General features: G+C 36.9%; 1 protein-coding gene across 6 annotated transcripts in view; it reads right to left on the bottom strand.

Moving 5' to 3' along the window:
- STAU2 (staufen double-stranded RNA binding protein 2) overlaps window positions 1–25,037 on the bottom strand; it is a 305,497-nt gene that overhangs the window by 91,571 nt on the left and 188,889 nt on the right. For all 6 annotated transcript variants that reach the window (XM_088022799.1, XM_028109310.2, XM_028109331.2 and 3 more), the window contains one exon: window positions 6,612–6,725. In XM_088022799.1, coding sequence (XP_087878925.1) covers window positions 6,612–6,725 — 114 coding nt within the window. The remainder of the gene's footprint in view (window positions 1–6,611; window positions 6,726–25,037) is intronic.

Below are 25,037 nucleotides of genomic sequence, written 5' to 3'. Positions count from 1 at the left end.
CATGGTGATCTTGGGGCACCTGGCCAGCTCAGTCAGTAGAGCATGTGACTCTTGAGCTTGGGGTCATGAGTTCGAGCCCCACGATGGGTGATTACTTAAAAAATAAAATCTTCAAAAAAATAAACTCATAGTGATCTCATTTCCCTTGCCAGTGACTAGTTTAGAGATGGGCTTGTGAATGACCCAATCCAAGCCTGCGCCATGAAGGAAAGATGGCTGGAGGAGTTCCTGATATAGATGTCTTTGCCCCTAAAAGGAGATCAGTAAGATCAGCTCTCTCATTTTCTTTGAAAACTGGCTACACTCCCAGTAACACAGAGAACGACTGTGACCATCTTTCCATGAGCCAGAGGATGAAGCAGAGCTAAGAAATGGAATAACCTGAGTTCTTGTTGACATCACTGAGCTACTTTATCAACCAACCCTGGAGTTCACTCTTCCTCTGAACTTCCTGTTAGGGGAGATAACAAGGTTCCTTATTGTTTAAGCCAGTATGAGTCAGGTTTTCTGTTACTTGTAGCCAAAAGCATCCTAGCTGATACACTCCATTAGCCTACAATTACCTCAAAGGAAAGGGACTATATGCACTACCATTTAAGACCATTTGGTACTACAGAAGTTCTGTATATAGTCTATAATCAATCCATGTATTATTGTTGTGACAGTATATATTTAATATGTGTGAAGACCTTTTCTTTCTTAGTTTTTAATTATTATACGACTGTAAGACATTATGGAATAATTACTAAGGGAAAGAGATTTTTAATTAATCAGAAAAAAAACTATGAGCAGTATTTAATCAAAAGTAGAACAGAATACCCATTAGATTTGTAACTTGTTACACTTCATGGTTGTCCTTTCACTGAGAGGTCTGCCTTCAATTCTAGTCAAGGCACACACATGGGGAACAACTCTGCTTGATTTGCTAATCTGGACATAAACCCTTACAGGTAATGTAGCAAATGAAGCAAATATACAAACACTATAGTTTATACCTCATAGAATTATTATGAGAATTAAGCAAAATAATGGATGTAGAGCCTAGCACAAAATCTGGTACACAGTAAACATATTTAATATAAATTTGGTTCCTGTTTCTTTTCTGTTGAAGAATTGTTCATTTCATAAATTCTCAGTACTGTGCTAAGTATACATTGTCCTTTATATCATAATTTCATTTTGTGTTGAGAAGTCAGATTAGAGCAAATAGCAATTTACATATGTTACACTTCATTAGCGAGTTAGTGCTTGGTTAGGTGGTTGATCTATTCATTTTTTTATGTGACGCAAGTGAATTCCAAAGCTTACCTGAACAGAATGTGGTAGGCAGTGGTAAAACTATTAACTGGAAATTAAGCTACTAATCTATGTCTGCCTACCCAGTATTGTTGAGACTGTAAGATTAATAATGGAGTCTAAATGAAGGTGAATAAAAAAATAAAAAGACAGGGAAGGAAGTTTATGATTTTGAGCCTACCTAGAAGGTGACTGATATAAGTGACAGAGAGTAAGCAGTACTGAGTAACATCCGAGTGATGAAGAAAGATGTAGAAAGTGTCAGGTCAGACGGAGAGAGGAGAGAATATTTGGTGAATTATACCAAGCTAGAAGATTCCAAAACCCTTACTGTGCTATTACAAAGGATTTTGCTTTCAAGAATACCCACTAACCAATACAAATTTAAATTCCAAATAGGACCTATTGAAAAAAATAGAGCAAAACCCTCACTAGCTCCACCTTACCAAATAAATGTGCTCTTTACTCCACTAATGAATAAGGAAGATTGCTCTTCACTGAAGCCACCATATGATGTGCTGATTTTAAATGTCACAGGATAATTAGCTCACCAAAGACTACATTTAAGTTAGTTATCTAGCTTATTACAAGGACTAGAAGAAGTCAGTTATTTTTGTATGCTCTAGTATCTAGTGCAATATTCCCAGAGAGCTATTCAGTTAACAAATGTTTGCTAAAAAATATTTGAAAAGAAAATCAGCAACTGGAAGTTTAAACTGTTTTTATTCTAGACAGTTAAACATTCTAAACTAATGTAAGTTGATAGTATCACATTTGCTGTGATGAATAAAGCAAACATACATAGAACATTTTCAACCAAGACACCACAGGGACTCCCAGGCAGCGACCAGCCTGAATGACTGTCCACTGCCTAGATGAGAATTCAGAGTTCCCAAATGGAAAACACTACAGATCCTTTCCCTGAAGTCAAGCAGACTCAGACCGCTTTCTGGAGATTAATAATTATCCTGGAAGCCTGAAGCAGGCTTTAACTAACTATTGGCATTTGGAGAAGCTCTAAATCGGGCTCTAAGTTTAGTGCATTCTAAGGTGGATCCAACATTTTCAGAGAATGCAGGAAAGGAAAAGGGATGTCATGTTTCCACATTTCCCTGGGGTCAATTCCATATATGGGTCACTGATAAAGGAATGAATCTGGCTTTTTTTTAAAGTTAGGTTTATTGAAGTATAATCTAAATACAATAAAATTTACTCTTTTTAGCATACAGTTCTGTAAGTTTAATAAATGCATACAGTCATGTTCTACCACTACAACCAAGCTATAGCACATTTCCATCACCCCCAAAAACTGTTGTGACAATTTATGGTCAATCCTTCCTCAGCCCCTGGCTACCAATGATCTGTTTTCTATCTCTCTAGTTCTGCCTTCTCCAGAAATGTCATACACATTGCATCTATAGTATGTAGCCTTTTGAGTCTGGTTTCTTTCATCTGTCATGATATAGCTGGCAACAAAGCCAACAAGACTGGGATACTGAGTGGAAAGGAGAGTGGTAGGAATTGCAATTGGAGAGGTGGAGAGAGCCAAATCACATAGGGACTTACATGCCATAACAAAAATTTTGGATTTATAGTTGGTGTGATGGGAAGCCACTAGAAGGTTCTGAACAGCTGAATAATGTGATCTGATTAACTTAAAATAATTTCGGCTACTGTGTGAAAGATATACCACAATGGAACAGAAGTAGAAAAAAGGAAGCTAGTGTAAAGACTACTGCAATTGTCTGGGTTAAACATGATACGGGGGCGCGTGGCTGGCTCAGTCAGTAGAGCATGCGACTCCTGATCGAGGGGTTGTTAAGTTTGAGCTCCATGTTGGGTGTAGAGATTACTTAAAAATAAAGCCTTAAACAACAACAACAACAAACAACAACAATAAAAACCCATGATAGTGACTACAATGGCAACATTGGAGGTGGTGAAAAGTGGTCTGGTGACAGATGTAATTCAGAGGAAGGGATACCGGAACTGGAAGTAGGATTTGAGGAAAGAGGAGGCAAAGATGATCCGAGGAGCTTGGCTTGAGCAACAAGGTAGATGGTGGTGTCATTTACCAGGATGGATAAAAGGAAAAGACAGGGGGAGAGGGAGAGGCAGGTTTGGTGGGGGGGAGGCGGGAGAATCGCAAGTTCCACACATTTGGACATCATGTATGGAATGATGGAGATGATACTGCATCTCTCTCCTCCATTCTGTTGATCTGTAGGGACCTTTGGTAGAGACATGTAACAGTCCTTGTCCCTCCTCCTTAATACATGAGTGAATACACTGGATAATACATTTACTCTTTACTTCACTGAGTTCCTAGAGTTAAATCGAAAAATCTATGGTAAGCTGTAAATGTTCAAGGCTAGAGAGCTCTTCATTTTTCACCTTTATTTTCTACATAAATAAGAACCTCATAGGTTTCATAGGAAGGACTGCCTCTAAATTTTACACATACTTTTTTTCTCAGAATACTTATTGGTTGTTCAATTGCATTGGCTCAAGTGAAGTAAGAATAGAAAACATTTTGTAAATGACTGTAATTTTTCTTGCTTTAAAATGTTTTCCAGTCTTTACTGATTAATAGGTGAAAAAGTATTTAGTGGTCCATCCTTTCCAACTTATGAGATCAAGTTTATGCTTTTGGTATGGTGAAGAAGTACTTTTTGCTTACCCATTCCCTCAGAATGAAAGGGTAATGGCAACATAATGCAGAAAAACTAGAGGATGTGGAGTAGAGGTTCACTGTGTCTCCTTTCCTCAGGGAGCCCAACAGTCCAAGTACAAGGGAGGAGCACTGATCACGCCCCTACTTCCATTTGTACCTGAGGCCACCAAAGTAGAGGATCTGGTATACAGGATGACCACTCCAGTCACAGTTCCCTTCATTTATTCATCTATCCATCCATCTGACCATTATCAATGCATTTCTTGAAAGCCTTTTTTTACTTTAAAATCTCATGCAAGTTCATCATCTCTAATGCAACTGTATTTGCTTTAATATAAAAATGTCTTTATTTACTTACCATTGAGTAAAACTGACATTCCAGATAGATCTAGTATAAGACCTGTATGTACAGTTGTGCAGGTTATGTACTGAACACCTCATGGGTGGGGGAGTGGGGGGGGAGCCTCCATTCATGCTGTAAGTCTTGTGGATTTGGATAGCAGTAAAATGCTTTGAGGAAGAAGCACTTTTTTTTTTCTAATTTGTAAAGGTGTCATATGGACTAAAATTAGCCCAGAACTTTGTATACCTTGCCACATGGACTGGGCATAAGGCTGAACCACCCTCATTATTTTACTCATGAAGAAGCCAAGTTCCAAGAGGTACAGGGACAAGTTCCCTTGGTTACTTCATGGCAAATCTAGGTTTGATCTCAGTCTATTCCCATTCTAGTGCTCTTTTATAGCAACATGCTACCTCTGCTAACAGTGGGTTGCTCCTCAGGTGTGTGGGTTTCTGAAGCACTCTTTCATTTCTTTGCTCAGCTTAAGGAGGAGAGGCCTTTGTAGGACGGTTATCTCGAGCTGCTCTTGCATTTGTTTCTGCCATGAATGGATATAGAGAGATACAGCAGTAGCTAGACTTTCTGGCAAATATTCAACGTAGTGAAGTTGCTAGATTGCAAGTTCCAACAGCAGAACCATGTCTAACATTCTTGTCATTTCTCCTGAACCTAGCATACAACTCAGTTATAGTTTTACACAGGGAAATGTATTCTGTAAGTTCGTTTAGGTCCCATCCCTCTACTCCTGCTGCATACTTTCCTGCAGCTAGAGCATATGTCGGTGCCAAACTCTGAGAAGCACTGGAGTCATCTCAAAACTGCTTTCAAGGTTAATATGCTGTCAACTGTTTATCATTGGTTGGTCTCATTTAACCAGGAGCAGGAAGATCAGTCACAGAATCATAAAATGGTAGCACTGGAATGGATCTTGTAAGTCATCTAACCAACTCCTTTAGTTAACATTCCAGAAAACAGGGGTACCTGGGTGGCTCAGTCGTTAAGCGTCTGCCTTCGGCTCAGGTCATGATCCCAGGGTCCTGGGATCAAGCCCCGTATCAGGCTCCCTGCTCCGCGGGGAGCCTGCTTCTCCCTCTCCCACTCCCTCTGTTTGTGTTCCTGTTCTCACTGCCTCTCTGTCAAATAAATAAAATCTTAAAAAAAAAAATTCCAGAAAATAGGGTCCCAAAGAGAGGTGCAGAATCCACTCCAGTAGCTGCGGCTAACTTATGCTATGGTTAGTTCCTAAGACTCAGATTTTCTGCCTAATTGGTTGCTTTTTCCAAAGCCCCACAATACCTTGCCACCAATCAACAAAAGATGATTGGAAACCACACAACGTCAGAGACATTATGAACTAAAGAGGTGTGTCCTTAAGGGTGTCTTTTTTGAGTTGGACAATAAATCAGGTGTTTGAGAAGATAACACTATTATGTTCTTTTATTCTTTTCATGCAAGGGCACTCCTCAGAGAGAAGGAAAAAAAGATTAGTCAGGCAAGACTATGAGAAATCCTCAGATTTCCTGAGAAATGGGTATGAAAGTGGGTGACCATTTTTCTGCAAGTGAATAGTTAATTTAGAAAGCACAGCTGGTTAGTCAAACTGTAAACTGTGTGCATGTGTATTTATTTTGATTCCAAACTAGAAACTCTATGACCCAGATCATTAGTTTAGTCTGATCTGATGATTATTTTAATTGAAAATATGTATTATCTTATAAACAGGATGCATTTTCAAGCTGCTATCTAAACAAAGGAATTTGTTATTAAGAAACAATATACTTTTCAGATTTTTAGATTTATTTCAGAAATAAAGCTTTAAAAGTAGAAACAACACTGGAGCATCATTTTAATAATATCCCAAATTATGGGAGTAAGTTGGTTCTGAAAGTTCAGTTATTTTAAACACACTCTATAATACTAAACCCTCTTCAACAGAACTAAATGAGTGTATTACAGTGAGACTCCAGTGTTATCTACATTGTTTTGCTAATGCTGCTTCTTATATATAATTATTAAAAATAAAAATAACTTGTAGGGCAATTATTTCTTCCACATAAGAGAATTCTATATTTAAGTTAATAATGAACTACAAACTAGAAGTCTAAAATAATTTAAATCTCCTAAGATACCAGTTTCCCAACACAAAAATTTTGGATTTTTCAAAATTCTAGCACACGGTGCTAGTGGATAATGTATTAGGGAAAGCAAAGCTGTATGTGTGCACATAGCTTCCATTTTGATGGTCTCTGGTTTCTCAGCTGGGCCATAACGCAGCAAAATGGCAGTGGCATATTATACCTGGTCATGGCTGGCTTCAATGGAGCTTCCAATAGCATGGAAAGTCATCTGCACAGGGGCTAATGTCAGACAGGTCACACACTCTTTGCCACTTTGTCTATCACAGTAGTGAACCTATAACAGAACACATGCAATCTGCTGAACACCACTTGTAAGAGGGAGCCAGACGCAATAGGTCCTTTCCAAAGGCTCTAGATTTCCAGAAGAATTCAATTAATTTATGCAGAACACACTTTAAATATTTAAAACCTTATCCAGACCTTCCAATATCTATGGAAAATCTATTAATTCCATTTTAAGTACTTTTGAAGTTTTAAAAAAGTTTAGGAAATGCTTTATAAAATGTTTTACATTATTATAGCCAGTAGAAAAATTCACAATTATATGCTATACCTGTCTTTTTAAGTCCAGCTTTCCATAATGCATAATACTAAAGACTCAAGGGTAAGCATAAGTCAAAGTTCACCTGATTCCAATGGAATTTTGTCAACCCGAATTTTCGCTCATCTTTGACTCTGTGTGTGTGATTGCCACTTAATTGGTAGTGACATTCTTCTATTTCTACATTATAGTCCCTATAAAACCACTGTTAAATATATATAGCTATCAATACATCATGTTCTGCTTGACATTTTGACATTAGAATCAAACTGAATTAAACTAAAAAATGTAAATATTTTACTAAAAATATTTTACTGTATTATTTATTATTTTTTAGTTAAATACAACCAACCATTATTAAAACCACATGTAAGACATTCCATATCAGAGGTAGGGGAAATGGGGGTAGAGGGAAGTGTGAGTCCATCTTCCCAGTGGGAAAATTTCCATCCTCTCATTTATCTACTTTCACAGAAGTTCTTTCAAGCAGTGCTTATTTTATTTCTAAAGCTAACAAAGCAAAACAGCATTGCTTTTGTAATAAATTAATGAACATGCCTATAGAATGAAATTCCTACTAATTTTAGAGAAAACTGGTCTTATTAGTTATAACTTGCTCAATTTGTTAAATGTATATAGGTCTAGGATAAAAGCTTAGGTGAAAATCTTGAATTTGTGAGGAAGAAAATTAAACACGTATTAGTTCCCTGAGGTTTAATTCTGACTGCTGTATAATACCCATAATATACCCTTATTATAGATTTTAGTACATGTATATTTTGTCATGGATAATATACATCTGACTGAAAATGACAACAATATGGATCTTAGTCTCATAGTTTAATAATTTAACTTTTTTAAGCTGATAAGGGTTAAGATTTGCCATCAAGTTTCCCTGAAGGTAGGGAAACTTCCTGGTATCTATAAAAAGTAGTTTAGAGTTTAAATCAAGGCAACATACAAAGCTTGTTTCCAAAGTACTTTAAAGATTTTTATTATAGAACTATTTTTTCCAAGTTAACTTTGGGGGAAAAGACGACAACAGTTCTAAATCACCATTACTATACCTCCTAAGCAAACTGAAAGGTCACTCAGTATATATGAGTTCAAGAATGTGGAAGTGTTGTTTACTATGCATCAGCTAAATATGATGGGGAAAATGAAACTTATCACATAACAAGTTTATGCAAAAGCCAATAAATGGTGACACTAAAATAGCTACAGTTCACAGCCATTTATGGTACCGTTAAAATATTACGTCATATATGGTGCTATTATAAAACATGCTTTTTAAAATAAAATATAACTGCCCTTTGTCATCAATTGAAAGTCTGTATGAAAGACATGACACTTCCTAAATATCCAAATTGACAGTGAATACACTTCTTAGTTAGCCAGTTTACTGCAGTTCTATTTTTTCTTCTAGAGAAATGAAAATTACAAAGGACAGAAATACCACAAGACAATCCCAGTAGAAAATATAAATTCCAAACTGCATTTGCATCCATGGCTTAGATACTATTACTGAAAGATTTAACTTTCTCCTAACTGTACACAATTCACTGGAAGCCTGCAATACACTATAAAACACTGTGCATCCTGCAGACATTCAAAATTGGTGACCATATATAACTCATATAGAACAGATAAATGTAAAGGTGTAACTTTGCACATAGCCACAAATAAAATGTGAGAGCATCCAGTGAATGTGACAGCGATTGCCAACTGTCCTCCAATATTCTTCCACAGTAATTCCTAGCTGGCTACTTGAATGCTCAGAATAAAGTTCATATTTCCTAGGCTCCCTTACAGCTATGACACCATGTGGCTGAGTAGAATGTAAACAAAAGACTTCTATAACAGCTTCCTGGAAACTTTAAAAAGAGATTTCAAGTGTCTGCCTTTTGCTTCTTCTTGACTCATTTTGTCAGCCTGTTGCTGACAGGTGGACATTACCATCTTTGGCTAAAGGACAAAGGCCGAAACCTACAGATGGCAGGGTGGTGAGTAGGCAGGAACCTGGGTCCCTGAAGACTCCATGGAACAGACCCATCACACTAGCTCTGGACTGCAAGCTTACAGACCTTCCCATGAGAAAAGAATAAAGACCTATTTAATTTAATTCACTGGGCTTTTTATCACTTACAAAGAATCTATCCCCACGGGACTTTTTCTGCTACCCCAGAATCAACACCAGGCACACAACCAACAACAAAAGGAGCTCTACAGAGCTGCCAACATTTAGGCTAGGCCTTACTCCCAACCCTTTAGTAAGAGTCAGCAGAACTGGTCCAACCATAAATAATACACAGAGGAACTAGGAAGGGGGAGTGAAGGGGGAGGAATCATCTTGATCGTCACCCTTATGAGGAATATAGCATTTTCAATGAGTGGAGTAGCACTAAGAAAACAGCTGATAAGGAGTGGGAGTACCTACATTCTGTCCCCTAGCAGAACCTATAGGCTTCCTCTGAAAAGAAATCTTTTTTTTTTTTTAAAGATTTTATTTATTTGACAGAGAGAGCACAAGCAGAGGGAGAGAGAGGGAGAAGCAGGCGCCCTGCTGAGCAAGGAGCCCGATGTGGGACTCGATCCCGGGACCCTGGGATCATGACCCGGGCCGAAGGCAGCCGCTTAACCGACTGAGCCACCCAGGTGTCCCTGAAAAGAAATCTTGACTGAAATCAATGTGTGCCCCTAGCAGTTTGGAAACATAGGAATATAAGAGATTGAGTTTGGAGATATCTGAGAGCTTGCTGAAGGGGTCTAGGCACACAGTGTGCCTGAAATAAAAAAAAAAGGACGAAGGGAGATATGCTCACCCTACATATTCATGGTCCTTGGAGGGACTGAAAGAGAATCTCAGCAGAAGCCAAAGGGATACTCAGGCCAAAGAGAGACACCTACCAACAAAGGGGGTCAGGGGCAAGAACCACTGGTAAAGTCCAAAGGAAATATGGCTGTCCCTCAGGGACAGAGGGAACTGGAAGAAATTAAATGCTGCCTCAAGAAAATCATGAATATCATCTACATGGAAACCAGCAGTGGATGAAACCAGGTTAGGGTGGCATCTTCCCCTACCCTGGTCCCCCTCCAGGCCTCCCAACACCAGCACAGTAAGGCCATGAAATGAAACAGATGGAGTACGGAGGAAGAGATCTCAAAAGCCTCCACCCCACCAACTACAAATATTCAAAGGCACTGGAGTGAGAGGAAGGGAACAAGAAATCAATGTACTCCCTCCCTCCTCCAAGTGTCTTGAGCCAAACTGACTGGCTTGCCAGGGCGAGGATCAGAGTTTGGCATTTTACCATGAACTAGATTCAATTTTTAAAAACTAAAGGTAATTAGACATCATAAATGGGAGATCTGACAGAGTATGGAGGAAAGTGGTGACTGGAGAAATATAAAATCATTCCATGTTATACTTCCACTGCACTGAGACTGCCCAATAAACCATACAAAATTATGTGAAAAATACAGGAAACTATTGATTGAGGACACAATTCCACATTAAACAAAAAGTAATAATCTACAGATAAGAGCCCTTAAGAGTCACACTTTACACACCACTCCATCAGCCACTTGTAAAAACAAGTTTGATATGGCTCTGTTCAGTTTTATATTTTCTTCTTGGACATAACAACATTAGAGTTCATAAAATTGTGAATGTCAAAAAAGAAAAAAGATAATGTGCAAGTGACATTTTGAAATTCATCCTTCTACATAGAAAATGCTTCCTATGATTCAAAGCATCAGCAGAAGCCAGAATTCTTAGGACCACTAGCTTGAAATAATTAGGGTAATAAAATCCCACTACCTCTTGTAATGCACAAATCTTCAGAACTGACAGAGCAACATCTTTCTAACACAGCAGTGTGTTTCTACAAATGTGGCCCTAAAAATTTCACTATGTGGTGTCACAGGACCTTGATTTTGATTAAAGAAAAGTGAATAAAGATAATTTTAGGAGATTACAAAAGTCATCTTCTAGGTGTACTTTAAGATTTATTGTTTATAAATCATACCATTTTGCTATCTTTGGTACTCTAAAATGTTAGCAGTTGATCTTGATTTTTATAATGTTATAGCACTTGTTTTGGATTTATAACACTATCAACTACTGTAAATTGACATTTTGTTTCTTTCTGGTGGATTTACAAAAATTATTCCATTAGAAGATGGGCCAAAAATTTCTATATATGTAAATTAAACAATGTGGCTGTCTTTGAAATTTACAAATCTATAATAATCTTTGTTTTAAAATAAGTTTCCTAGTTTTGACTTGTAATCACATAAACCCAGATGAGATGCTATAATTGTCCATTCTAATACTGATTTTGCCAGTCCAGAGATTTCTTTTTCCTGAAGGGAAGACACACATCACTTCAACTATTCATATAACTTGAGAAATAAAGAAAAATGGTATAAGCCTTAGAATAATTTACATTAAAAGTGAGGTATGTAAATTTTTTCATGCCCATTTGAAAATATGAGGGGGCATCCAAATGAAAATGTAAATTCCCTACCTCCTATCTCCAAAAAAAGTTGAATAAAACCACTTCCTGCAGGGCTGAAGTTCCTTGATGTTGCAGGACTACTACATATTTTACTAATCTCAGCAGGAAACTGGTTAACTGCTTGTTTGTCAGATGTTTTTAATGGTCACCCCCTTGGGACAAAAATGAGGAGGGTGTGAAAAAGACCCACTTTTTTTTTTTAAAGATTTTATTTATTTGTTAGAGAGAGAGAGAACACAAGCAGGGGGAGCTCAGGTGGAGGGAGAAGCAGGGTCCCCGCTGAGCAGAACCCAATACAGGACTCAATCCCAGGACCCCGGGATCATGACCCGAGCCGAAGGCAGATATTTAACCAACTGAGCCACCCAGGCGCCCCAAAAAAGACCTGTGTTTAAAGAAAGTTGCTCTTTAGATCACTAAGGAAAGATAAACACCTGTACATTCATATGTGATACCTAACATAAGCACTGTAACAAGAGAACACGTTTGATTAGCGCATCTCAGGTTCATTAACTGTGGGGTCTACTGCACAGGAGTAGGTGGAGATCCCATTCTAGCTACTGCATGGAAGCTCTGCACAGAGAAGAAAAGGCAGCAAGGAGCTAAAGAGTGACAGGTATAACATTGGCACTTAGGATAAGCATGTCAAAACATGCTTGACTTTTGCAGAGTCTGCATACTAGCTGTACGGAAAATGTGTATCTTTATTAACACACAAAATAGCATTTTCTTGGCAAAATGTGAAACAGTATATTATTTGATAAATATTGCCCTAATAAATAGCTTAAATTTGTATTAAACGTTCTTAACTGCTTCTTTAGATCACTTGATGACATGTAAATCATCTTACTTTTTTTGGGTCAACTGTGGTCAACAGTAAAAAGCTACATTATGTTAGTTCTATATTCAACTAATGAATTAATTTACATGTAAGAAATAAAGTGAGTTTCTCTATGAAAAGCACTTAAACAATGCCTGGCTCATGGTTAGCATTAAAATAAATATATTAGATAGTCTTCTCATCACTACTGTAACACATCATAATAATGTAATAAAAGACATGACAAGATATATAATTATTAAGATTATACTACATTAGGATAATGTCTGTCACTAACTTTCTCTAAAGTTTTTCCTGATCCTTTTCATAACTAAAATCAACTCCTTTGTAACTAAAATGTAAACGTATATTTAACGTGTTCAGTCATGTACCTGTGTTTCAGCGGCTGGAGTAATCTGTTTCACTCTGTATGTAATATGCTTGTCACATTAATGACTCTAAAGGGATAAGTGAATGAATGAAATCACATTATAAAGACTGAGACTCAACTTATAATTATCTTTTCTCTCTTTCAGAAATTCTATGCTTAAGATAAGCTTTGAAAATTACATGCCTGTACTTGGCATACAAAATCTAGCAGATGTATAGATTTATGTCTAGTGTAAGTCACGGATACAAACTGCCTAGCAAATGCAACAAAGGATGTGTTACCAATGTTGTCAAGGGAGATAACTGCATTCTTACTTTAAGGGATGAGTGTGTATATGACAAAAATCCTAAATCTTTTTTCTTTGCTTTTCAGTTTCTACTCACTATGCCAGTGGAGGTGTAAGGAGGAAGCCAATTAATTAGAAAGTAAATTATACACACATATATATAGTTATTTTAGTCTGACATTTCCATAAAAAAAAAAGCACTAGGTGACTTTTAACAGTCAATTCCATAGCTACCAGAAAAGAAGCTTCTGTCTTTTGTAATGTGCACACATGCTTTGACATACCCACATATAACCATTTACATATTTATAACAAATCATGTTAAAATCTATAGGGCTTAAAACAAAATAGCTTTTTAACAAGAAAAACTTTTTCCAAGGTCAAAGGAGAATTACAGTTCATTTAGGCAGTTAGTACACCACCAAAGTTAAACTAACACAATCTTCTCCCAACAGGGCCAACCAACTCTCTAATTTTCATGTATTAGAATCCTATTGTATTGTATTGTACTGAATATCGCTTTAAACTTCAAAGACAAGACCTTAAAATATTTTCACTATACACCAGTTTAATTTATAACAGCATTTAGTTATTTTTTTATAAAAAATATTGGAATGTGTTGCTTTCTACTCAGGAATTACAGATTTTAGAAACATACTATATTTGTTTTTCAAATATAATTACATTCATGATGCAAAGACCATTGTGACTTCTACTTTCAGACAAGATGAAACAGATTTACTTTTCCCTATTCTCCCTGCTAAGTGTAAGTAAAAGGTCTGGATATTATATATAAAACAAACATAAGAGGATTCAGAAAGCAGGAGAGAAGGAGGAAGAATCCAAGCTAGGGATTTCAAGACCCAAGAAACAATAGAATGGTGAATCCTTCAGTTTTCTCTTTGCCTTATGTATCCTGGACTGTGTCCTAGAGAAGGTGGCAACATGGAAATGACAATGGGTATAGAAAATAATAACAATAATAATAATAGAGCCCCAAGAAAATCTGCTCTGTTTATCCAAAGGGCCAGAAAATGAATAAATTAGCAAGACAGAAAACATTTAGACAATAACTGCCCTATTCCAACCAAACACCATGGAAAATATGGCAGACCCATCCCCACTCTCATCAGCAAAGGCCAAATGGAGAGCCTAGACTTCCATCCTTGCCAGATGAATGAAGGACCCAATTTCCCAACGGGGGTGGTGACAGAGAAGGCTGAAATGGGGAGTCATAACTTTTATCCCTGCTGGATTCCTAGGCTTTTGTCTCTATCTGGTGATAATGAGGCATCCTATACCTTCTCACTGGGGTGGTCTCAGAAGCGGCATAGTGGAGGGTCAGGACTTTCACCACTTCGCAGCTATAACATGTCCCCCTCCTCCCACCAGGGTGTCAACAGAACTCAGTGGAGAAAGTGAACTTCTACCCGTAACAAGTAAGAAGGCAACACTCCAAGATCCCTAGCTGGCGCAATGTCAGAGGAGGCTTACTAAAACAGAAGACTTAAATAAGACACAGAGATTTATTATACCCAAAATGTCCAGGATTCCACAAAAAATCATTCATTATACCAAGAAGCAGGATAATCTCAACTTGAATGAGAAAAGACAATCATGAGATGCCAACACCAAGATGACATAGACATTAGATTCATCAGACAAGTGTTTGAAAGTCGCCATTATAAAAATGCTTTAAAAACCAATTACATACACACTTGAAACAAATGAAAAAAAAAATGTAGTCTCACCAAAGAAACAGAGGTATAAGAAGAACCAAACAGAAATTTTATAATTGATTGCATGGAGCACTGGGTGTTATATGCAATGATATCAAAAACTAATGATGTACCGTATGGTGACTAACATAACATAACAAAAAAATAAATAAAAAAAATTTTATAACTGAAAAATAATATAACCCAAATTAAAAACTAAGTAGAGAGAACAGAGAAAACATTTAGTAAACTTATAGACAGAAACACAGAAATTCCCCAAAGTAGACAACAGAGAAAACAGACTGAGAAATATGAACAGAGCTGCAGAGACTTCTGGGACCATAACAAAAGATCTAATATTTGTGTCATCAGAATCTTAGAAGGAGGAGAGAACAGTGATTGGGGTTAAAAGAATTTGAAGAAATAATGGCTAAAATGCACTAAATTCTAGGAAAAGATATAAGCCTACAGCTTTAAGAAGCTGGGCAAATCCCAAACAGAGTAAGCACAAAGACACAACATAATCAAACTTCTGAAAATTAAAGACAAAGAATAAACTTAGAAGCAAGCAGTGAGAGAAACAACTCCTGACCTACAGAGATGAAACAATCTGACAGCAGCGTCTCAGCAGAAACCATGGCATCATAAGAAACTGGCACAACATTTCTGAAGTGCTGAAAGAACTGTCAACCCAGAATTTTATATTGAGCAAAAATATCCTTAAGGAATGAAGGGGGACCCAAAACATTCTCAAATGAGTGTGAATCGAGTATAAGTTGCCAGCATACCTATTCTAAAAGAATGGCTAACGTAGGGCCTTGAAACAAAAAGGAAATGATAAAAGCAGGGATCTTGAACTCCGTTGGGAAGGAAGAAAAAACACAGAAAGGAGTAAAAACATTGGTAAATATACAGTACACTTTCCTTCTCTTCTTGACTTTTCTAAATTATGTTGGCCATTAGAAACAAAAATTATAACACTGTTGGATATGGTTCTTAATGTATGTAAAGGAGATATTTAAGATAATCGTATTATAAACACAGCAGCATATAGGGGACTGAGAATGGTACAGCATCAATTCTGTGATATTCTTACCAAAAATGTACAACCTCAGGGTGCCTGGGTGGCTAAGTCAGTTAAGCGTCTCTGCCTTTGGCTCAGGTCATGATCCCAGGGTCCTGGGATTGAGCCCCACATCGGGCTCCCTGCTCAGCGGGAAGCCTGCTTCTCCCTCTCCACTCCCCCTGCTTGTGTTCCTGCTCTTGTTATCTCTCTCTCAAATAAATAAAAACTTAAAAAAAAAGTACAACCTCAATCAATCATGAGAAAATATTAGAAAAACCCAAATTCAAGAACATTCTACAAAATAAGTAATCATATTATTCAAAAGTGTTAAGATCGGGGCAACTGGGTGGCTCAGTCGTTAAACATCTGCCTTTGGCTCAGGTCATGATCCCAGGGTCCTGGGATCGAGCCCCGCATCAGGCTCCGCTCAGTGGGAAGCCTGCTTCCCCTTCTCCCACTCCCCCTGCTTGTGCTCTCTCTCTCTCTCGCTGTTTCTCTCTGTCAAATAAATAAATAAATAAAACCTTAAAAAAAAAGTGTTAAGATCATGAAAGACTAAAGAACTGTTACTTGATTGGAACAGATTTAACTAAATGCACTATGGGATCCTAGACTGGAACCTGGGCCAGAAAGAAGACGTTAGTAGGAAAACTGGAAAAATTTGAATAAGATTACATCATCATTAATTTCCTGGTGCTGACAATTATATTATGGTTATATAATTGTTAATATTAAGCTCTGTACTTTTTACCTTTCTCTAAGTTTAAAATTATTTTTTAAAGGCCACTAATAAAGGAAAAACTTTAGTGTTTCAGGATAAAGGAGATGTGAAAGAGGCCAAGCGCCAATTAGAGTAGATATCAGATAAACAAGTTTTTCTACACATATCAGAGTTTTATATTGAAAGAATCTTCAAATACAAGAAAAGAGAATCAGTGGAGATTAAATTTTCTTTTAATTAGAAAAATAAAGTCACTGTGCAATGTGGTACTTTCTACCTCTGATAGGGGAAGGAAAAGGGATGCAGGAAAAAAAAAGTTTCTGGCATAAAAGCCTGGAAAATCGTAATATCCAAAGCATCATGATAAAGAGAAGTTAAAGGTTCCTCCTTAAGTTAGAGATTTAGAGAGAAAAAAATCATAACAGAGGCTTATTCATGGGAATCCTAGCAATGGGGACCAAGAAATTTGAACCAAGAAATATCAATAAATCCTACCTAATTTCCAAAAGTTGCTGCTTTAGGCTGCAGTAGCAAACACTAAATATGACAGATTATTTTCAAGCTATTTTTATTTTTAATCTAGGACAATATTACTATCACTACCTGAACTTTCTCCTCTATCACTAATGTCATTACAAAAATTTCCACTGAAATTACTTCTAATAGGGAGCAGGAACCAATAAATTCTATTAGGTTCTTCTTTTTAGCAGTTGACAAAAAAGTTGATCGAGAACCAGAAGAGACTACTCTCCCAGAAGCCAAGAGAATAGAAAGTTTAAGATGAGAGACAAAGTCTGTAGTTTGAGACCAGCCAGATTAACTGCTTCAGAAAACAAAATTCAAAACTATGCAGAGGAATGTAACAGAATCCAGAGTCTCTACAGTATATAATTGACAAGAGTCAGGATTCAATCCAAAATTACTTGACCTGGAGTAAATAGGAAAAGGTGACTCATACTCCAGTGAAAAGGCAATTAATAGAGACAAAAGCCAATATGTCTGATGTTGAGATGAGCAGAAAAGGTGTTTAAAGCACCTATTTTAACTCTTCTCAAGGATGTAAAGGAAAATACATGCATAATGAATGAATGGATAGGAAATCGCAGCAGAGAACCAAAACTTCAAAAAGAACCATATGGAAACTCAAGAAATGAAAATACAATATCCAAAGTTAAAAAAAATTCACTGGATGAAGACGACACACAGTAAACTTATAGATCAATAGAAATAATACAATCTAAAGTTCAGAGAAAAAACTTTTTTATGAATAAAGGCTCAGGAATCTCTGGACAATATTTAAAAAATGCATGTAAATGGAGTTCCAGAAGAAGAGAAGAGAGAAAGGGGGAAAAATATTTACTCAAAGAAAATATGGCCCCAAATTTCCCAAATTTGATGAAAGCAATAAATGTACAGTAAGTTCAACAATGGCCCCCAAAGATATGGCCAAGTCCTAACCTCTCTATACTTTTGATTGTGACCTTATTTGGAAACAGGCTCTTTGCAGATGAAATTAAGTTGAGTATGTCAAGATCATCCTGGTAGGGAGATAATATTTGCAACACAAAAGACTTATACACAGGATATAAAAAGGACTCTTATAATTCCATAAGAAAAAGAATCCCAGTTAGAAACTTGACAAAGATGTGGACATTTCACAAAGATCTACAATTGGCCAATAAGCACATGAAAAGAAGCTTATCATATGGATCATTAGTGAATAAATACAAATTAAAATATAAATGGGATACCACTGTACTCTTATTTGAATAAGACTGATCATATCAATGTATGGAACCTTCATATATTGCTAATAGGAATATAATATGTTACAGCATATTGAAAAAAAATCTGATAGTTTCTTATAAATTTGTATGTACACTCACCATGTGACCCAGCACATTCACTCCAAGGAATTTTTCCAAGAGAATGAGAAAGATGTCTGCATAAAATCTTATACATGAATATTCATAAACAGCTTTATTCATAATAGCACAAAGCTGAAAACAACTCAAATGCCCATCAACAGGTAAACTGAGAAACAATTTGTGGTATACATCCATACAGTGGACTAGTACTTAATAAAAAACAACAAAAACAAACAAAACAAACATAAAAACCTACTGATATATACAACATGGAAGAATCTCAAAAACATTATAGTGAGTGAAAGAAGCCAGATGCAAAACTGTGCATACTGTATGGTTCCATTTTTATGAAATTCCTGAAAAGGCAAAGCTAATCTTTAGTGACAGGAGGATATCCTGGTTATCTGGAGCCGTGGGGAGGTGCAGAAAAGAAGCTGCAAAGAGGGACCAGGAAAACTTTTATAGTAACAGAAATATCTCATCTTTTTTTTTTTTTAAAGATTTTATTTGACAGAGAGAGAGAGAGACAGCGAGAGAGGGAACACAAGCGGGGGGAGTGGGAGAGGGAGAAGCAGGCTTCCCGCTGAGCAGGGAGCCCGACGTGGGGCCCGATCCCAGGACCCTGAGATCATGACTTAAGCCGAAGGCTGATGCCTAATGACTAAGCCACCCAGGTGCCCCAGAAATATCCTCATCTTGATTGTGGTGGTAGTCACATGGTTACATACATTTTTCGAAACTGTGTAATAAAATGGTTGTGTCTTATTGTATATAATTATAGCTCAATAAGGTTGATTAAAAGATTAAAAAGGTATAGCTATCTTTGACACAACAGATGGAGACATGAAGTCTCTTGCATATACTTCCCTAAAATAATCATAACTAATCTCACAATTTCCTAGCAACTATTACCTTAGGATATTAACACCATTTGAATTTATCATGTTTGGATGTCCCCTGTCCCTACTCCACATCCCACCCCCATACACCCATTTTTATGTTAGCTCCATGAGCTAACATAAACCTTGACTGTCACTTATGCTATATCCTCAGGGCCAAGAAGTATACCTGGCCCATGGCAGGTGCTCAATATATTTCAGTTTAATTAATGGATAAATGAATTTTTACATTGTTAGTATTCATTGGGAATCTCTCCTAGGCTATTACTCATTTTCCCTGGTCAAACTTAACTACTTCTTTTTTTTTTTTAAGATTTTATTTATTTGAAAGAGAGAGAAAGCATGAGCAGGGGGAGGGGCAGAGGGAGAAGCAGACTCCCCGCTGAGTGGGGAACCCAACATGGGGCACCAGATCCCAGGACCCCGAGATCATGACCTGAGCCGAAGGCAGACGCTTCACAGACTGAGCCACCCAGGCAACCCATAAACTTCAACTACTTCTATGGCTTCAACTACATCTATATAAAGACGACTCTCCAAACTGTGTGTCCTATCCTTTCTTGCTGATCACCAGATGCATTTAGAACTGCCTATTGCACAACTTTATTTCAGGCAAGTCAAATTCCACGTGTTTAAAATGGAACCCATTAACTTCCTCTAAGTTTACTCATCTCATCAATACTAAACATAAAACCTTGCCTAAAACATGTCACATTCATACTATCCTACTTTATTTCACTCTCAAATTCTTGAAAAAATAGTTTATGTATCCTCAAATAGTCTCTACTTACTCTTCAACACATGTGAATCTGGCTTCCACCTGGAACAGGCAAGTGAAAGCATCCCCATAAAAACCAGCACAAGAGATCATTTAATTCTCTCAGTTGTAGCTTAGACAAGCATACCTCAGCCGCACTCCTCTATACCCACCCGCTCGGCCCTAATTCAATCTTTGTTATTTCTCTCCTGAATTCATTCAAAACAGTTCTAATTAGTCTTTTTGGCTATCATTCTTGTTTCTTTTTTGTCTAGTTCATGCTTTGTATCGCTGACAGAATTATCTTTCTAAAATACAAAACCAATGTCACTACCCTTTTAAAAGTAAGTCCACGGTCTCTGCCTAACACCTAAAATCCAAACTCCCAGCAACACACAGCTTCTCGGTCTCCCTGTGAGCCACTGCCTCTTTGACTCTAAGCATTTTCTGAAACACCATGTCCTTTTATGTCTTCACTGCTTAGCTTCTGCCTGCAATTCTTATTCACCTAAAAATTCTACATGCTCTTTAAAACTTATTTCAAATGTCCTGTCTGCTATACATTCTCCCCTAATTCCTTCGGTCAGAGCTGTTCATTCCTATATGTGATTCTTGACATGGCTAACCACACCTCAAGTGAACACTTATCAGGTTACCCTTATCATGCCTCTTATTATGGGGGCAGAATTACATACATTATTATTTCATTCAGCATGCTATAAATCTTTAAGTTTTTTTATCAAACTGTTGTGTAATGTTCACTGACCTCTGGAGATGGGACTAATTTATGGTGGTGGCCAACCTTTTGGTTTTATTTACCTGTCTGTCCCCAACTTGATCATAACTCCTCCTGTGCCCAGTGCTTGGCACACTACCTAGCAAGTATAGGTACTTGGGAGTACCGGCCCAGAGTGAACAAGCAGATGTTCCATTTCCTGTTCTTCAATTAAATCAATTCCAGTATTCAATGGCTTGACATCTCTAGCCCGCTTAACTTCATACCCATCGAATTCTTTTATATACTGAAATTATTGAAAACTGTCCATAATATATCATCTATTTTTCTCTTAATAAGATTTATTCAAGCTGTCACTGTGTTATCTTCAAACAGTGGTCCTTGTTTCCTCAAATGTTCCATTTTAGGACTTGATTCTGGACTTTTCTTATACTTAAAAAAAATGACAGTAATACAGATAAAAACATGTTGAAAGTTTTTCAAATATCCCTTATCTCTGACAGTTAAAGCTGCCTTTTGATGTGACCATGGTAAGATAGCAGAACTTTGTAGAAAGTAAGATCTGTCAGGGTTTAAAGTTAATAATTCTGCATCGGGAAATGAGTAAACTACATTACTAATAGGATGTCTTACTTGTGTAGTCCCTCAAATGTGTATTTACATAATAAAATTTTATGTCAGAATAAAACCCAAAGTTCCTTCTAGCTCAAGAGAGTCAGAATTCTTAAATAACAGACTCAGTTATGAGGGCTTAAATAAATTTATTAATGAAATCTATGACTAAAACAAAACAATATCTTGAAGACCATGGACCATCACCACAAACTAGTCCTACTTACAGGGATCAATCTTCAAACACTATATAATAGTTTGATTTAAAATAAAATAAAGATCTGTAGCAAAAAGCAAAAATGTACCAGGCATTTCTGCTTGTGTCATAAGATAATGTACATAATGCCTACATCACTATCTAATATATAATGAGTCAATCAATCAATGTCAGTTTCATTTCCTTGTTTACCCATATATTTCTGATATAAAGTATGCTCCTGCTATGTTAATTTCTTTTTCAGGGTATAATCCCACATACTGTTCTCTCTTTCTCAAGAATTGTCCTGGGTGAGAAGAGAACAATACACATGAAATTTTAACCACTATCACTAAAAATCTTAGATATAGCTGAATGCTGGAGAGAGGGAAGCAGATCATTTCAACATGACTTAGAATGAGCATTCGTGTACTGCTACTAGCCAGACATGAAGGGACTTGATGGGTACTAAAATTAATCTTATGTCACTAAGTAAAAATCATATCATTGCCAACCTTTTGTAGCAAAAGAAAATGTGGTTCACCATTAGATGAAAAATCATTTCTTTTTCTTCAAAGACTTGATTTTCAAATGATTCCAAGTAGAATTCTTATGCTGAGCTGAAATCTCTTCTGATGCAAACAGTGAAAGCTATAGATATTTCTACTTAGGAAAGACATGTAATGACAGCCATTTTTTTTTTTCTGTACCACAGTGGCTCATTTTAGAGCCATATCAAAGTTACCGTGGTAGGAAAGGCTCTTTCTGTGGTTGTCTATTACTTTTTCTTTGAAATATCTTATGTGTCTTACTAAGTGTGTGCTGGTACATCAAGGATCAAGATGAATATTTTTGTCCTTCTGAGTTCTAGGTTATCCTCTGCAGCGATTTAGGGTGAAGTTAGTCCTGAATGATTCATGCAGTTATAATGGACTATTTTACTCAAGACTTGCTTGATTCTTACCTGTATTATTGTTATTGATCATAGTATATGTTTATATGTATCAGGATTTCTTTCTTCCAACTAGAATTTTTCTCTATAGAGTTGGAAATTTCAGCAAAATGAGTTGGTAATTCCCCTGGTTTTTATGGAAGTCCAGTTATGTAATAGGTAGTCTGCATACCTTTGGGGGTTTGGCCAAGTATGCCAAATATAATGATAACAATATAATAAGTCAGTCTGCATGAACTTGGGTTGCCCATTTGAAGAACAAACCTGAGTTTTAGGGTCACTATAGAAAGACCAAGCCTTGGGGAGAGTTCAAATACTAAACCAGGCTCTCCAAGGTCTTTGGAAAGTAGTAGAGGCCAAATCCAAGAGGGATTTTTAAAGAGTGACTGCAAATCAAAGCAGAATCTGTTGACCCCATGCCAAATGGACAAATGTATTTTACTCATTGTACTCTGAATAACTTCTCTTCACTTTATACAGCCATTTGTGTAACAGTGTAGATGAAAATTTGGGCTCAGAAGTGACAAAGTAAGTTGTGTTTCAAGGATAAGTTTTAAATTGAGGAAAAATATTTCTAAGTGGGAGAGTGTATGTATATGCAGGATTTCTTTCTCCATATTCTGCTTTTAGAAACCTACAATGCTTAATTTATATTGCTCTTTGAAAAAAAAAATGGATCCCTCATTCTTCAAAAAAAAAAAAAAGCTGCAAATAGCCACTTTGATGATAAATATTTGGATTATAAAAAATGAGGTATAGGGAAGATTTAAAAAAGGGAAAGAAAAAAGGTTAATTCTCAGATTGGCCAGCTACCCTCCATTCCATATTCTTTTTTTTTTAAAGATTTTATTTATCTAACAGAGAGAGACACAGCAAGAGAGGGAACACAAGCAGGGGGAGTGGGAGAGGGAGAAGCAGGCTTCCCATTGAGCAGAGAGCCTGATGCGGGGCTCGATCCCAGGACCCTGGGATCATGACCTGAGCCGAAGGCAAACGCTTAACGACTGAGCCACCCAGGCGCCCCCCATACCATATTCTCAATGTAATCTATATTAAGGTCATATTGTTAAAATATTATACGCCATATATGTTAAACAAATATTTAAAAGAAGCCTATAACTATAAAAGCCTGCTATAATCATATTCAAAAGGAGACATATCAGTTGAAATGTATTAAATTTGAATTGTATTTGAAAAGAATGTTTTTAAGTAGATATTTCAAAGCTTTCTAATGACATTTTTGTTTTAGGATTTTATTTACTTATTTGACAGAGAGATAGAGAGCACAAGTAGGCATAGCGGCAGGCAGAGGGAGAGGGAGAAGCAGGCTTCTCACTGAGCAGGGAGCCCGATGTGGGGACTCGATCCCAGGACCCTGGGATCATGACCTGAGCCAAAGGCAGATGCTTAACCGACTAAGCCACCCAGGGGCCCTACTGACATTTTCATCTTGCTGGAAATGGCGCTAACATCTAAAACACAATAATAAAAAGCTCCTCTATAAAAAACTCTTTGATTTTGTAAAATAAACCATGGTTTAACTAAGACAACAACTGTTTCTTTATATTCTTTATGTGAAAAAAACAAACCTAGTTTATAATATTTTTACTCTGAAGGTTTCAAAAATCAACACTGTTCAATGGAGGATGATCACAAAAAGGGGCACAGAATAGCAAACTGAAATTAAATTCATCTAGAAAGGTTAATTTGCTAAAATAATTCATTTTCATTTCCAATCAAATTACTTTTATAATGACTCATTTAAATAAAGTGTGATACTGTAACTTATAAGAAATATATATTTGGTCTTCAACCCTTTTTTCTGACACTAGCTCCTCAAACCCTTGGAATTGGAATATTTTTCCCCAATTTAAAACTTATCCTTGAAACACAACTTACTTTGTCACTTCTGAGCCCCAATTTTCATCTACACTGTTACACAAATGGCTATATAAAGTGAAGAGAAGTTATTCAGAGTACAATGAGTAAAATACATTTGTCTATTTGGCATGGGGTCAACAGATTCTGCTTTGATTTGCAGTCACTCTTTAGACCTCCGGGGAGGGGAGAGGAGCTGGAGGTTGAATCATTTGCCAATGGTCAATGATTTAATCCATCATGACTATATAATGAAGCCTCCAAAAAAGCCCAAAAGGACAGGGTTCTGAGAGCTTCTGGGTTGTTGAACACACGGAGGTGCTGGGATAGTGGTGCGCCCAGAAGGCATGGAGGCTCTGTGCCCCAGCCACATACCTTGCCCTAGACATCTCTTCCATCCAGCTCTACTGAGTTATATCCCTTCACAATAAACTGGGAATTTAGTAAGTAAAATTCTCTGAGTTCTGTGAGTTGCCCTAGCAAATTAATTGAACCTGAGGAGGAGGTTGGGGGAACCTCTGATTTATAGCTGTCAGTCAAAAGTATGAGTTAGCAACCTGGGCTTGACAGATATCCAATAGTTGGTGGGAAGTGGGGTCTTGTAGGACTGAATCCTTGATCTGTG

This window comes from Eumetopias jubatus, unplaced genomic scaffold (genome assembly GCF_037043125.1).
Source record: "Eumetopias jubatus isolate StellerSeaLion01/CBP00866 unplaced genomic scaffold, mEumJub1_p1.0 scaffold_4, whole genome shotgun sequence".
Taxonomy (NCBI): domain Eukaryota; kingdom Metazoa; phylum Chordata; class Mammalia; order Carnivora; family Otariidae; genus Eumetopias; species Eumetopias jubatus.
The sequence above is the reverse complement of the archived record's forward strand: the minus strand, read 5'-3'. Positions and strand labels throughout refer to the sequence as shown.